The 15,861-nt window shown below is 38.6% G+C and overlaps 1 protein-coding gene across 3 annotated transcripts in view; it reads right to left on the bottom strand.

Moving 5' to 3' along the window:
- SLC1A7 (solute carrier family 1 member 7) overlaps positions 1-14,856 on the bottom strand; it is an 80,481-nt gene extending 65,625 nt beyond the window's left edge. For all 3 annotated transcript variants that reach the window (XM_039483740.1, XM_039483741.1, XM_039483742.1), the window contains exons 1-2: positions 14,712-14,856; positions 13,016-13,095 (exon numbers count right to left, since the gene is read on the bottom strand). In XM_039483740.1, coding sequence (XP_039339674.1) covers positions 13,016-13,095; positions 14,712-14,852 — 221 coding nt within the window. In that variant the 5' untranslated portion in view covers positions 14,853-14,856. The remainder of the gene's footprint in view (positions 1-13,015; positions 13,096-14,711) is intronic.
- Between the last annotated feature and the right edge of the window lie 1,005 nt (positions 14,857-15,861).

Genomic DNA, 15,861 nt, shown 5'->3' with positions numbered 1-15,861 from the left:
CTATCCCAGAGGAACACAGAAATAAATATATTAAATTATAAATGAATTTAGACTTGTGTCAAGTACAACCTACTAGGGGGAGAGATCATCTTAACAACATTAACTTAGCACAGAGCCAGCTTTTGAGAGCCTGGATAAAAATGGACAGAAATTATTTGTTGGAAGATTCTGTATGTGGAAAAGAGTAAAAACTGTACGCTCTTTAGTTATCTCAAGTGCATAGCAAACTGTTGATACTAAAATAATAAGAAATTATCATTAACTCCAAGATGAAACAGAATGGGCTGAGTCTCTCTAAAAGGGAACATACATGTAGCAGGATCATAGGCACAAGTTATGGCAAGTTTCAGACTTTTGAGCATTTAAATCCCTATCCTGCCAGCACTTACCCACTAATAATAATTATAGTAGTAGTTATATAGCACTTTTCATCAGAATAGCTCAAGGCACTTTGCAATCTTTAATTTAAATTTACCCTCAACCGCCCCCTGTGAAATAGGAAAGTTCTGTTATCCCAATGGTATGGATGAGGAACTGAGGCACAGAGGATATGTCTACACACCCCGCAGAAATGAGCCTCCCAGCCCAGGTCAATGGATTTGGGCTAGCAGGATTCATGCTAGTGCTCTAAAAATAACTGTGTAGACTTCGAAGTTGTGTCTTGGACTTTGAAGCTTAGAAAGGGAGATGGGCTTCAGGGCCCAAATTCGAGCCCAAGCCATAACTTCAGAGTGCTGTCTACAGTTATTTTTAGAGCACTAGTGTGAGCCCCATTAGCCCAAATCTATTGGCCCAGGCTGGGAAGCTCGCTGCCGCAGGCAGTGTAAACATACCTAGAAAGGCTAAATGACTTGCCCAAGGTCACACAGGAAGTATGTAGCAGAGCAGGAAAGTGAGCCCTACTCTCCCAAATGCTAAACTAGTGCCCTAACTGTTAGACCATCCTTCCTTCTTTCTCTTTGAACTCAATGGGACTGCATATACATGTATAAACATTTGGAGAACTGGAGTCTGTATTTGTGACTGCATTAAAAAGTTTGTCCAATCAAGCAGGAAGAGAGCCGGACTGACAAGGCCCAATTCTGCTGTTACTTACACTGGTGTAAATTTGGATTAAATCCATTGAACTGAATATGACAGAACCTCAGCTAATGTCAATCCGCATAGCTCTATTTTTCAGTCAATGGAACTATGCTGATTTGTATCAGTTGAGGTTCTGGCTAAATGAAGTTACTTTAGAGTAAAACGGGTAAAATGAGAGGAAAATTTGGCTCACAGTGTATAATGTATAGTAATATCACTGGAACATACTAACAGAATTATTTCCATTATCATGTTTATTTGTCTTCAAACAGCAAGTTATTCAAAGGTAAATGCAAAAAGCAGTGTGATAAGTACCATGACCATAGGAAAATTAATCAAAGACTAAACTAGGTTGGGACATAAGAAGATGGATCAGAGTAATTAAATCACCGTTAAATTATGCAATGATGGGCAAACATTTTTAAAACATCTAGTTTACACTGTCTAATGCCCTCTCTCAACCACAGAATTTAAGAGAATAGTGATCTTTTGGCATATATCATTAGTGTCTGTTATTCAACACGCAATGTTGCTACATGAATTGCACCTGGTCTCAGTGCACAAGTTTAACTATCATCACTTCTGCAATATATACAGCATATGTTTGCCCAGAAGTTTTACATTAGCACTAACTAATATGATGAGATGGTCCTGACATGTCAGGCAGTCCTGAATATCTGTTCCCCTCATTTATAAGGGCAGCATTTACGGTATCTACGGGATACAGAGGTGTCTGCTGTAAATCTGGCTTAATTAAACATGTCAATTATTAATGAGAAAGTCTGAAAATGATTCCTATATCATTCCAAACTATCCATTCATCCAGGGAGCATTAGCTGTGTGGGAGGGAAACAAGTCAAAGAATTAAAAAATATTAGGAATGTGAAGCGATAAAAAAAATTAATCACACTGTTAAACATTAATAGAATACCGTTTATTTAAATATTTTGGATCTTTTCTGTGTTGTCAAATATATTGATTTCAATTACAATACAGAATACAAAGTGTACAGTGCTCACTTTATATTTATTTTTTGTTACAAGTATTTGCACTGTAAAAAAACAAGAAAAAGTATTTTTCAATTCACCTAATACAAGTACTGTAGTGCAATCACTTTATCATGAAAATTGAACTAAAAAATGTAGAATTATGTACAAAAAAATTGCATTAAAAATAAAACAATGTAAAATTTTAGAGGCTGAAGTCCACTCAGTCCTACTTCTTGTTTCAGCCAATCGCTCAGACGAACAAGTTTGTTTACATTTGTAGGAGATAATGCTGCCCACTCCTTGTTTACAATGTCACCTGAAAGTGAGAACAGGTGTTTGCATGGCTCTGTTGTAGCCGGCATCACAAGATATTTACGTACCAGATACACTAAAGATTTATATGTCCCTTCATGCTTCAACCACCATTCCAGGGGACATGGATCCATGCTGATGACGGGTTCTCATAACAGTCCAACAGCTCGATAACAGTCCAAAGCAGTACGGACTGACGCATGTTCATTTTCATTATCTGAGTCAGATACCACCAGCAGAAGATTGTTTTTCTTTTTTGGTGGTTCAGATTCTGTAGTTTCCGCATCAGAGTGTTGCTCTTTTAAGACTTCGGTTTAGCATATCTGGCACGTAAATACCTTGCAATGTTGGCTACAAAAGTGCCAAGCAAATGCCTGTTCTCACTTTCTGGTGACATTGTAAATAAGAAGAGGGCAGCATTATCTCCTGTAAATGTAAACAAACTTGTTTGTCTCTTAGTGACTGGCTGAAAAAGAAGTCGGACTGAGTGAACTTGTAGGTTCTGAAGTTTTACATTGTTTTGTAACAAAAAAAAAATCTACATTTGTATGTTGCATTTTCACGACAGAGATTGCAGTACAGTACCTGTATGAGGTGAATAGAAAAATACTATTTCTTTTATAATTTTTACAGTGCAAATATTTATAATAAAAAAATATACACTTTGATTTCAGTTACAATACAGAATACAACATATATGAAAATGTAGAAAAACATCCAAAATATTTTATAAATTTCAATTGGTATTCTGTTGTTTAACAGTGCAATTAAAACTGCGATTAATCGCAAATAATTTTTTTTAATTGCGATTCATTTTTTGAGTTAATTGCATGAGTTAACTATGATCTAGCCCTAAAAATATGTCTCATATTTAAGTCAATTCAGAGAGATGAGACTTTTTCTTGTCTTCTGGGTAGGCACGGAGGTAGCACTGGCATAGCATTAAAAAATACCCTAAAAGATCTTATTGAAATGTGTTTTTAATGCATCTGAATGAGTGTGAACTTTCATGTTGTCTAGCTAGCAATTAGAAATGTACATAGCCTTCTAGAACAGAGCCATCTGCTGGGGGAAGCGGTGTAGTACAGAACTAAACAGGTCAAGGGGCTACTTATTTATACTGTAATAATTTCTTGGTAAATTTAAACACTGAGTCAGATACTCAGCTTGTGTAAATTAGCATAGCTGATCTGGGCCCATATTTCTTAAACATATTAGAGGTCTCATAAACATTCACATTTCCCATTCATCTCAGTTACAGCCACGTATGTGTGTGCTTATCTGAATCAGAGACTGGCCCCAAGCTTTTTACTGTAATATTTTGCATATAAATAGTAAATAGTACATATATTTTGTACTATTAATCATAATTATTATTATTACTTGCATTGTGATAGCACTCAAAGATCTCAATCAGGATGAAGTCCTATTATGCTAGCGGCTCTACAAACACAAAGTAACAGACAGTCCCTGGCCCAAAGAACAGAAGTCAGTGGAAGTTTTGGCTGAATAAGAACTGAGTAAGGGAGACAGATCTTCTATTGCAGAATATCCTCCATGGCCCAAATTCAGTGGGTGGATCCACCTGGTAGAGTGGTGTAAAGGGACAGAGCACAGTCCGGGTTTGGGGTTACTGAATTCCAAGATCTGGCAAAAATCAGTTGTCTGTTACAATCTGCTTTTCCTGGTCACTTAATATTGCCGTTCCTTTTTCTCTTTAAGAAAATAAAAAGGTTTTAAACTCAGTGCCCTATGTGTATATGTACGCACACAGTATACAACACAGTAGACAACTACAGCAACATTCACCAGTGTCTAACATCTGGTCTTGTGGCAATTCACTACTGAGTATTTCAAGAACAAACTGCAAATTCTTTCAGACCTATTTGTTTTCCATTCCATGTATTACCTTCTCATGCCTGGCAATTGCTTCTCAGAAAGTCTTGACATGTCCTTCCAATGTCTTAAAATAATGGTCTTTGTGACTAACAAGCATCTGATGAAGTGGGTATTCACCCACGAAAGCTTATGCTCCAATACTTCTGTTAGTCTATAAGGTGCCACAGGACTCTTTGTCGCTTTTTACAGATGCAGACTAACACGGCCACCCCTCATACTAAGCTTCAACTGTTAACCTATTGGATATTTCTGGAGGGATTTTTTTTCTTAGTTTTGAGCCATCTGCTGAATCAAAGCCCAATCATGCTCCGTGACAATTTCAGTGACAGCCAGATTAGGCCCATAGTCTAACAGACATAGGAGGATTTCCTTTATGAATACTACTATAAATTATTTATAAGATTTTTAGCCCCAAATTTTCTTGATTTCAGGCCGTTCCAGAAAATGCCTTTGCAATTATTTGTCCCTTCATACATTACTGTCTTGCAATCTCAATTTACTTAGACTTTTGAGATCTAATATAGTTTGTGAAATATTGTATCTTAATCTTAACTTAATGATTTTAATGGTCAAGTAACATTTTCCCCATATCTTCAGGTGCAAGTCTCTTTCTTAACATTCATGATATTGTATAGTACTGTTTTCCCTTGTAAATGTTATCATTGATTGACTACAGTGATCCTATTACAGCTTTAGAAAGAGGGAATGAGACATTGCTACATTGATGGGAGATTAATAAAAACAAAGGAAACACATAGTTTAGCTCATTTTCTGTGCATCGGGATTTGCTTGCTTGTTTTTGAGTTCTGCATATTTCTATTAATTCTCCCTTCTCCAGGCTCGACCTCTTTCTTTAAAAAGTTACTTTGTGTGTGTGCAAAAGTTCAGTGCTCGTGAGTGGTACTGGTTTAAAAGTACACCTGAAGACAGTGATTTTCTCTTTAACCTCAGAATAGGTATTGCATGGGCATTATTAGTTCAAGTTTCTCCACACTGCCCTGCCAATGTGCCTCAATCCAGACCTGTGGGATCATCTCTAGAGGTGCAAGGGTAGTTTGGTCTCCATGTCTATTCAGGAGAGCCGCTTTGATGAGATTCTCAACAAAGGGTGCCAATAGAAGTGGTATCCTTTGTTATGTGTGTACCTATCCACTGCATTGAGATCACCATCTCTTATTACGTTAGCTACTGAACAGGCATTGGATAATAAAAACTTTTGGTAACTTTTGACATAGGCTGGATTTGAATTAGTGACCCAGAGGTGAAAGGCTCTGTAGCCCAGTTACCGGTCCCTCTAAGAAATCCACTTCCCCACCCAACCCCACCTGGATAAACTGTGGACTTTAACAATATAACTCAAACAATATTGCTTCTATAGGGCAGGCTGAAGATGCTCCATATCCACAAAGAAATAGACTAATTTTAAATGTATATGTAAATTGTTTAAAAAAAGAGAGCATATGCCTTAACTTGCTGATTTTCTTAAATATATGCATGAGAAATGTTGTTATAAAAATGTACAGTTTTACAGGAATTTAATTATATTTCTGTAATTACTTATATTTGTGAAAACAAGTGAAGGTGGGGTGTTAGTATGGTAGCTCCTACATGTCCCCACTCTACTGCTGTCAGTGTAGGGAACATGGCAGAGGTTTTCTTTCCTATATCCTACTAATCTTTGCTGTTATATCAGCCCTTTGGGGCCACTGGCAGATAGAATGACTTAGAGCAGATGAAAGGCTGTTCTACATTATGCCAGGGAGCTGCACTGGCACATAGGACCAGAACTGCAGGAGTGCAAAGGTCAGCTTTGTACCCCTCTCCTGAGCTGTGCTGTGCATTTCACAACCAGAACTAAGGATCTGGGTCATTATGTCTACTGTTGTTATTAAAGTATTTGTACAGCAGGAGAGCTATGCCAAACAAATTACAGGTTACCTGTCCAAAAGAGTTTACAGTTTAGGAGCACAATATAGAACAATACAACATGAAATCAGAGTGGAACATACTTACTATAAATATGATATACTTATATTTGGTATGGGGGAAAATGCGATAGCATGTATGTACATGAGTAGGCTTGGAAGGATTCGATTTTTATCAATAAATGTTGGTAAATGTCGATATCACCACACACAAGAACATACGAATGGCCGTACTGGGTCAGACAAATGGTCCACCTAGTCCAGAACCCTCTCTTCCGAAATGTGATTAGTGCCATTAGTGCTTCGGGGGGAGTGAACAGAACAGGGCAATTTATCAAGTGATCTGCCCCCTATCATCCATTCCCAGCCTCTATCAGTCAGAGGTTTAAGGACACCCAGAGCATGGGGTTGCATCTCTGACCATCGTGGCTATTAGCCATTGACGGACCTATCATCCATGAACTGATCTAATTCTTTTTTTAACCCAGTTATACTTTTGCCTCCATAATATCCCCTGGCAACCACAAGGGTGTGTACTGTGTGAAGGACTTCCTTATGTTTGTTTTAAATCTGCTGCCTATTAATTTCATTGGGTGATCCCTGATTCCTGTGTGATGTGAAGGGGTAACACTTTATTTACTTTCTCTACATCATTCACGATATTGTAGACCTCTGTCATATCTCTCCTCAGTCCTCTCTTTTCCAAACTGAACAGTCCTAGACTTTTATATCTCCCGTTATATACAAACAGTTCCATACCCCAGTCATTTTTGTTGCCCTTTGTACTTCTTTCCAATTCTAATATATCTTTTTTGAGATGGAGTGATCAGAACTGAATGCAGTATACAAGATGTGGGTGTACCATGGATTTATACAGTGGCAATATGATGTTGTCTGTCTTACTATCTATCGCTTTCCCAATGGTTCCTGACATTGTTATTTTTTTTACTGCTACTGCACATTTAATAGGTGTTTTCAGAGAACTATCCATGATGACTCCAAGATCTCTTTCTTGAATGGTAACAGCTAATTTAGACCCCATCATTTTGTATGTATAGTTGGGATTATGTTTTCCAATGTGCATTACTTTGTATTTATCAGACCTAGTACAGATTCTGCTATTTACCTCTCTCCACTGTGAAAACTGGACGTTTATTCCTACCCTTTGTTTCCTGTCTTTTAACCAGTTACTGATCCATAAGAGGACCTTTCCTCTTATCCCATGACCCTTTACTTTGTTTAAGAGACTTTGGTGGGATCTTGCCAATGGATTTCTGAAAGTCCAAGTACACTACTTCTACTGGATCACCCTTGTCCACAAGTTTCTTGACCCCCCTCAAAGAATTCTAATGTACTGGTGAGGCATGATTTCCCTTTACAAAAGCCAGGTTGACTCTATCCCCAACATATTGTGTTCATCTATGTGTCTGATAATTCTGTTTTTTACTATGGTTTCAGCCAATTTGCCTGGTACTGAAGTGAAGCTTATTGGCCTGTAATTGCCAGGATCACCTCTGGAGCCTTTTTAAAAAATTGGCCTCACATTAGTTATCTGCCAGTCCTATGGTACAGAGGCTAAGTCATAGGTTACATACCACAGTTAGTAGCTCTGCGATTTCATATTTAAATTTCTTCAGAACACTTGGGCGAATACTATCTGGTCCTGGGGACTTATTTCTGTTTATCAATTTGTTCCAAATCATCCTCTATTGACATGTCACTTTAGGACAGTTCCTCAGATCTGTCACCTAAAAAGAATGGCTCAGGTGTGGGAATCTCCCTCACATCCTCTGCAGTGAAGACCAATGCAAAGAATTCATTTAGCTTCTCTGCAACGGGCTTTCGCACCTCAATTGTCCAGTGGCCCCACTGATTGGCAGGGTTTCTGCTTCTGCTGTACTTAAAAGCTAACAACAATTTTTGTGTCTTTTATTATTGCTCCTCTTTTTTGGCCTCCCTAATTATACTTTTACACTTGACTTGTGAGAATTTATGCTCCTTTCTATTTTTCTCAGTAGGATTTAACTTCCAATTTTTAAAGGATGTCTTTTTGTCTCTAACTGCCTCTTTTACTGTGTTGTTTTGCCATGATGGCATTTTTTTTGTCCTCTGTTCTTTATTTTGGGTATTGTGATGGAGCAAGGCCGGATGGCTACAGGAAAGTACTGAGGAGCAGGTATGTTAGCTCCAGGCTAAGCAAATCCCTAGGACCAAACCAAAAAAAAAATGTTGCTTGCTCCAGGCTAATCAAGGCACATGGGGCAAGAACTTTCTAAAGGGAGACGGAGAGAGAGCTACATTGATTGGAGCACCTGCATCAGGAATCAGGGGCTAATCAAGGCACCTGGTAAAAAAGGGGAGCTCCAGTCTCAGGGGGGGAGAAGAGAAGGAGAAGTGTGTGTGTGTGTGAGAGCAGCAGGAGGCAGGGGAGCTGAGACTGAGAGGAGAGGGTGAGCTGAGGAGGGAGTGAGGAATACCATCATCACATCACAGAGGAAGACACCAGGAGGAAGAAGTGTGGTGGTGAGGAGGAGGGAGGTGGTTGGAGGAAGTAGCCCAGGAGTTAGCTGCAGCTGTTGCTGTGGCACAGCAGACAGCTGCACTGCAATCAGCTGCGGCTGGGCCCGCTGGGGCCCTGGGGCCCGGGCCCCCCCCCAAACCCTTCCACTCCCAATCAGACACAGGAGGGAGAGGACCCAGACTGTACTTTCCACCAGAGAGAAGATCACTGAGGGAGAGCAACTGAAAAAGAAGAAGAAAGAGGGAGAGGAGAGGGTAGAGAGGGGACAGTTAATTTGAGCCTTTGTCATAGTGTTTTTAAAAAGTGTCCATGCAGCTTGTGACTGTTCCTTTTAATTTCTGTTTTAGCTTCCTAATTTTGTGTAGTTCTCCTTTTTGAAGTTAAATGCTACTGTGGTGTGTTTCTTTTCTAGAAATTTTATGTCTGCATCCCATCCTGAGGTGACATGTTCCCAGTTAATATGTGGATAGTTGAAATCCCCCTTTATTATTGGGTTTTCTGTTTTTGTGGCCTCTTTAATCTCCCTGAGTATTTCACAGTCATAGTCAGCATCCTGGTCAGGTGGTTGTCAGTATGTTCCTACTGACATAATCTTCTTATTCAAGCATGGAATTTCTATCCATAGAGATTCTATGGTATTGTTTGATTCAAATACAGTAAAAATCTTAAATGACTCTATGCTTTCTTTCACATACAATGCCACTCCCCCACCAGTGTGACCCACTATCATGCCTACATATTTTGTACCATAGAATCATAGAACTGGAAGGGACCTTGAGAGGTCATCTAGTCCAGTCCCCTGCACTCATGGCAGGACTAAGTATTATCTAGACCATCCCTGACAGGTGTTTGTCCAACATGCTCTTAAAAATCCCCAATGACGGAGATTCCACAACCTCCCTGGGCAATTTATTCCAGTGCTTAACCACTCTGACAGTTAGGAAGTTTTTTCTAATGTCCAACATAAACTGCCCTTTCTGCAATTTAAACCTATCGCTTCTTGTCCTACCCTTAGAGGTTAAGGAGAACAATTTTTCTCCCTCCTCCTTGTAACACCTCTTATGTACTTGAAAACTGTTGTCATGTCGCCTCTCAGTCTTCTCTTCTCCAGACTAAACAAACCAAATTTTTTCAATGTTTCCTCATAGGTCATGTTTTCTAGACCTTTAATCATTTTTGTTGCTCTTCTCTGGACTTTCTCCAATTTGTCCACATCTTTCCTGAAATGTGGCACCCAGAACTGGACACAATACTCCAGTTAAGGCCTAAGCAGCATGGAGTAGAGCAGAAGAATTACTTCTCATATCTTGCTTACAATACTCCTGCTAATACATCCCAGAATGATGTTCGCTTTTTTTGCAACAGGGTTGCACTGTTGACTCATATTTAGCTTGTGATCCACTATGACCCCCAGATCCCTTTCCACAGTAGTCCTTGCTAGGCAGTCATTTCCCATTTTGTATGTGCAACTGATTGTTCCTTCCTAAGTCGAGTACTTTGCATTAGTCCTTATTGAATTTCATCCTATTTACTTCAGCCCATTTCTCCAGTTTGTAAAGATCATTTTGAATTTTAATCCGATTCTCCAAAGCACTTGCAACCCCTCCCTGCTTGGTATCATCTGCAAACTTTGTAAGTGTACCCTCTATGCCATTATCTAATCATTGATGAAGATATTGAACAGAACCAGACCCAGGACCGATCCCTGCGGGACCCCACTTGTTATGCCCTTCCAGCATGACTGTGAACCACTGGTAACTACTCTCTGGGAATGATTTTCCAACCAGTTATGCACCCACCTTGTAGTAGCTCCATCTAGGTTTTATTTCCCTAGTTTTTTTATGAGAAGGTTATGTGAGACAGTATAAAAAGCCTTACTAAAGTCAAGATCTACCACATTTAGTGCTTCCCCCCCTATTCACAAGGCTTGTTACCCTGTCAAAGAAAGCTATCAGGTTGGTTTGACATGATTTGTTCTTGACAAATCCATACTGACTGTTATTTATCACCTTATTATTGTTTAGGTGTTTGCAAATTGATTGCTTAATTATTTGCTACATTATCTTTCTGGGAACAGAAGTTAAGCTGACTGGTCTGTAATTCCCCGGGTTGTCCTTATTTCCCTTTTTCTAGATGGGCACTATATTTGCCCTTTTCCAGTCTTCTGGAATGTCTTCCGTCTTCCAGGACTTTTCAGAGATGATTGCTAATGGCTCAGATATCTCCTCAGTCAGCTCCTTGAGTATTCTAAGATGCATTTCATCAGGCCCTGGTGATGTGAAGACATCTAATTTGTCTAAGTAATTTTTGACTTGTTCTTTCCTTATTTTAGACTCTGATCCTACCTCATTTTCACTAGCATTCACTATGTTAGACATCCAATTGCCACCAACCGTCTTGGTGAAAACCAAAACAAAGAGGTCATTAAGCACCTCTGCCATTTCCACATTTTCGGTTATTGTCTTTCCCCCCTCATTGAGTAACAGGCCTACTCTGTCCTGGGTCTTCCTCTTGCTTCTAATGTATTTGTAGAATGTATTCTTGTTTCCTTTTATGTCCCTAGCTAGTTTGATCCTGTTCTGTGCCTTGGCTTTTCTAATTTTGTCCCTATATACTTGTGTTATTTGTTTATATTCATCCTTTGTAATTTGACTGAGTTTCCACTTTTCGTAGGACTCTTTTTTTAGTTTTAGATCATTGAAGATCTCCTGGTTAAGCCAGGGTGGTCTCTTGCCATACTTCCTATCTTTCCTACACAGTGGGACAGTTTACACACACAAAACAACAAAAAATATTTCCACTGATAATCCAAATTTACAGATGGGCAAAGTAACAAAAAATAATGCTTGAGAACTAATTAAAGTTTGATTTAAGAATATTTATTTTGTATATTTTGACATGATAGTGACAATTAGTGTTTTAACAGTTATAAAACTTTAATTTTTTTGAATCACGTCTACTCTCATTAAATAATTACTGTCTGACTCTCTAATGTCTGACCCCCCCACACATAACTTCTCACAACTGTGAAAACTTAAATAAATATAGAAAAAGGTGCTTAAAATAAACATGGATATTATCCATTGAAATTATTTTAAAAAGTTGAATTTTGCCAAGTTTGGCAAAGGCGCTATATAAAATTAGTTATGGTATTGTTTCCAGAAGGGATTAATTAAGCTGGAAGTTCATCAGGCATGCTATTTTCCATATAATGCATGTTAGTTTACACTTGCCTTTACGGATTAGTAATTCCTCGGAGGTAAAAGCTATGTGAGCTTACATAATACTGCTCTGCTAACACTGGAAGTATACAGCGCATACAAACTAAGAGACGCATTAACATTAACTTTGTTCTGAGCTGTGGATAAGCTGCTCTAGTCTTCTTTGTGAAAACGAATGTACATTTCAATGGTTAAAAAAAAATGTTTTCAGTTTGGAATCCCATTCCTCCTTATTACGTTTGTCATTTCTCTTAGTACGTCTGACTGACAGGCTCAGAGCAAGGTTTTGCAAATACCGCTGTTCAGATTTCATACCTACTTTACAGTTTTCTCTCAATAAACAAAAGGTCTCCAATAAAGTCATTTTTTATTTGAGTGAGTTTAAAAGTGATCTGGAATAAACACCACTATGCAGGCAGGACATTAGACACCATACATTTGTATTTCATGAACTCTTGGAAAGAGACAGAGGTAATATTTTGAGCACATAATCTAGTCCATATAATGCTTTTTTCAAAGCATTATGGGCCTGATTTTCAGAGCACCCACAACTCCAGCTGAAGTTAATACAAAACATATGCTAGTTTAGTGACCACATCTTAGTGACTTTCATTATTCATCATACTACCGCAAGTCTCTCTCTCAAAATATGGCAAAGAACTGTAAATTAATTGTGGTGTTTTGTATGACTTGCAAGTTACATTCTTTCAACAGATTAGATTTAGTTTATAGTATGGTGGCTGATTCATGCTAATTTGTTTAGTTTCAATAAAAAATCATTTTTAAAAATGAAAAATATAAATTAATTTCAAAAGGTAGTTTGTAAGCAAACAATATTTCTGTGTTATTCTGGCAGAATGTTCCTATTGATCCAGAACTCTCTTCAGCTAAAGCCATGTTTTTCTAACCATGTTCATAAATCTATCACAAATATTAATGCATTACAGCACTGTCTACAATAGTCTTTGCACTTACACAATAACTTAGTTACAATGAAAAGGTGTTTTGTTGCCTCATTTAGGACACTAGATCTATTATTTTGAGCAAATTGTCGCACTCACTTACCTTGAGACAACCAGTGGAAGAATCAACATTTTCAGCATCCTCATCAATAACTCCCCAGGGAATTGGAAATAACTAATTTCCTACAAATATATGGAGAGATGTGTTTATGGTTTTGATGTGTAAGTTTGTCTTTCTTCACAAAGCACCTTACAGCTGCTGGTAAAACTGAATGATCTCATTAAATTGTTCGATCGGTTTATATTACTTGCAACTACTGCATATCATTTCAAGTGGTACAGATGGAAGAAGTTGGGGAATTTTTTTTATATTCCTAAGGCTATGTAATGTGTTTTGATTCAGGAGAAAATAAAATAAGCTTTGCTTCACTCAGGGACACTTTGAAATACTGCAGATATAAAAAAAACAAACAAAAAACAATTCTGCCTTACAGGGGCGGCTCTAGGAATTTGGCCGTCCCAAGCACGCCGGTCCCGCGGCTCCAGGGGACCTCTTGCAGACGTGCCTGCAGAGGGTCCGCTGGTCCCGCGGCTCCGGTGGAGCATCCGCAGGCACACCTGCGGGAGGTCCACCGGAGCCACGGGACCAGCAGACCCTCCGCAGTCATGTCTGTGGGAGGTCCGCTGGTCCCGTGGCTCCGGTGAACCTCCTGCAGGCATGACTGCGGAAGGTCCGCCGGAGCCGCCTGCCGCCCTCCTGGCAAAATGCCGCCCCAAGCGCGCGCTTGGCGCGCTGGGGTCTGGAGCCGGCCCTGCTGCCTTAACAGTACAATGAAATAGGTGCTCGTGATAATTCATTTGCCACAAACACATGTCCTAATGATCAGTAAAATCCCCTTCAATGGTTTCTCCATATTAATCAAATTGCATTGTACATCTGCGTGCCAAAGCAATCAAAAATTAAATAAATAGACCCTTTATGGGCTACTATTAATAGTTTTCGCTGCATAATCGCTTTATTCTGCATTTTGCACATTTCACTCTCTGTGCATGAAGCTACTGTTTGGATGTAGAAGATTTTCAACTCAGGGCCAGCAGCAGAAGATGACAAAACTGGTTTAATGATCACATATTTTTGAAGTACCATAACTTGTTTAAAATATTAAAATTTATATTCTTGGAGAAAAACATGTTCAGCAATGCATTTGTCACTGCCTGTCTGGTCTGTCAGGCTATTCTGAATAGGAAGAATTGAGCACCTACAAACAGATTAGTAGAGATGTATTTGAAGAGAAATCCCCTGGTGAATGTAATAACTTGTGCTTTTATTAATGGGACATCCCAGTTCAGTTCTTATAAAATATACCCTGTGTGAAATAAATATCTGTAACTCTGGATATGTTAATCATAAAAAGTTCCCTAGTGTTCTAATACAAATTCAAATAGAATGTACTCTGACGCCAGTTAACATGCTACACTGTTACCATTTCCATACAGTACAATGCAGCACTTCATTCAGTTTCAGAAGCCAGTATTTTTATTCATACATACAACATTACAATGTGCTTCTTAACGTAGACTTGCAGTGTCTTAATGACAGTTTCTCAACATATATTGGATATACAATCTATGGAAGGACCCAAAGAAAACAAGGTAGGCTCTTATCAAAATACTAACACACTAACAAATTAATTTTTATCTTAAAATACCCATCCTTGAAGTTCCATAGGTTGTTTTATCTCCTATTTTGTTACATAACTGACATTTTCTGCCCCGTGTCATGCTCATTTATTACTGACCTGCTGAGAGAGCCGCCTGGTCCTGAGGAAGAATCCAAGAAGACATCCTACTATGACAGACAGTACTGACAGAATGAGCAAACCATTTCTTTTACAAACATCCTTGACCCGAGCCAGCATTGCATCAAAGGCCACTGCCATGCTGTCCTCAGTGCTCTTTGGAGAAGAACCAGCTTCCCATGGAGAGAGACCTCACTAGCTTCCCTTGTTAGAATAGACAGCTCTAGCTCTGTATAGATCAGATCAAAGCACTTCCAGGACTGCTTAGCTGACCTGCAAGGTCATCCCTCTGCCAATAGCCACGAAGCATGCAGCTGGCATTATTGTTCCAAATTAATACCAACAATCCTATTATTGACTACATCATTAAGAACCTGGAAGAAGATTAAGGAGCTCTGGAAAATTAGAACAGAATGTAGTAGTATTTCTAAAACAATAGTGAGTCAAAACAGAGTGACACACACATGAATGAAAAATAATATTTTCATGCATTCCTCCACCCTTGAAGTTTGGTCTCCTAACATCCAGGTCTAGAAAGGAAGTAGTGAAAGTTATGCATTTAAATGGACAGAAATTATGTTTTTCATACAGTACATATACTAAAGGGTAGGGCAGGTAACACTTTGAACTGGACTATCATAACAGGGCAGGTCAGGTGAGACTGAACTTCATTAACTAAAGCAGATCTGGTTTTTTACTTTGAATAAATGTGGTTAGCAAAAGGCTGGTCAAGTACAATAATAAACTGCATTAAAAATGAATATTACTGGAGAAAAACATAAAAGGAGACTCTACAATACTTTGTATTTTTTATCTTGGGAATGAAATGATTTTACTTTTCGCCCTTCCACTATATTGATTAGAGTAGGGGCCAACCTACTTTCAGAGGATTATCAGCCTAACCCACGTGGATCTTTCCTTTCCTTTGGTATGTCTAATCATCCCATTCATTCAATTCAAACAGATTTTTATGCTGTATAATTAATGTCTTGTAAAACTATACTATCACAACCATCCATTAAACTATAGCAAACCATATTGTTAGTACAGTGTTTGGATCATAACTCTAGCATTCTGAAGTGTTTCTATAAACAATCTATAACACCGTACAGTATATTTGGGGGATTTATAAGATTCTATTTAGCACTGT

Source organism: Mauremys reevesii, linkage group 8, assembly GCF_016161935.1.
Source record: "Mauremys reevesii isolate NIE-2019 linkage group 8, ASM1616193v1, whole genome shotgun sequence".
Classification (NCBI taxonomy): Eukaryota; Metazoa; Chordata; order Testudines; family Geoemydidae; genus Mauremys; species Mauremys reevesii.
Note: the sequence above shows the minus strand (reverse complement) of the source record. Positions and strands in the feature narration are given on the sequence as shown.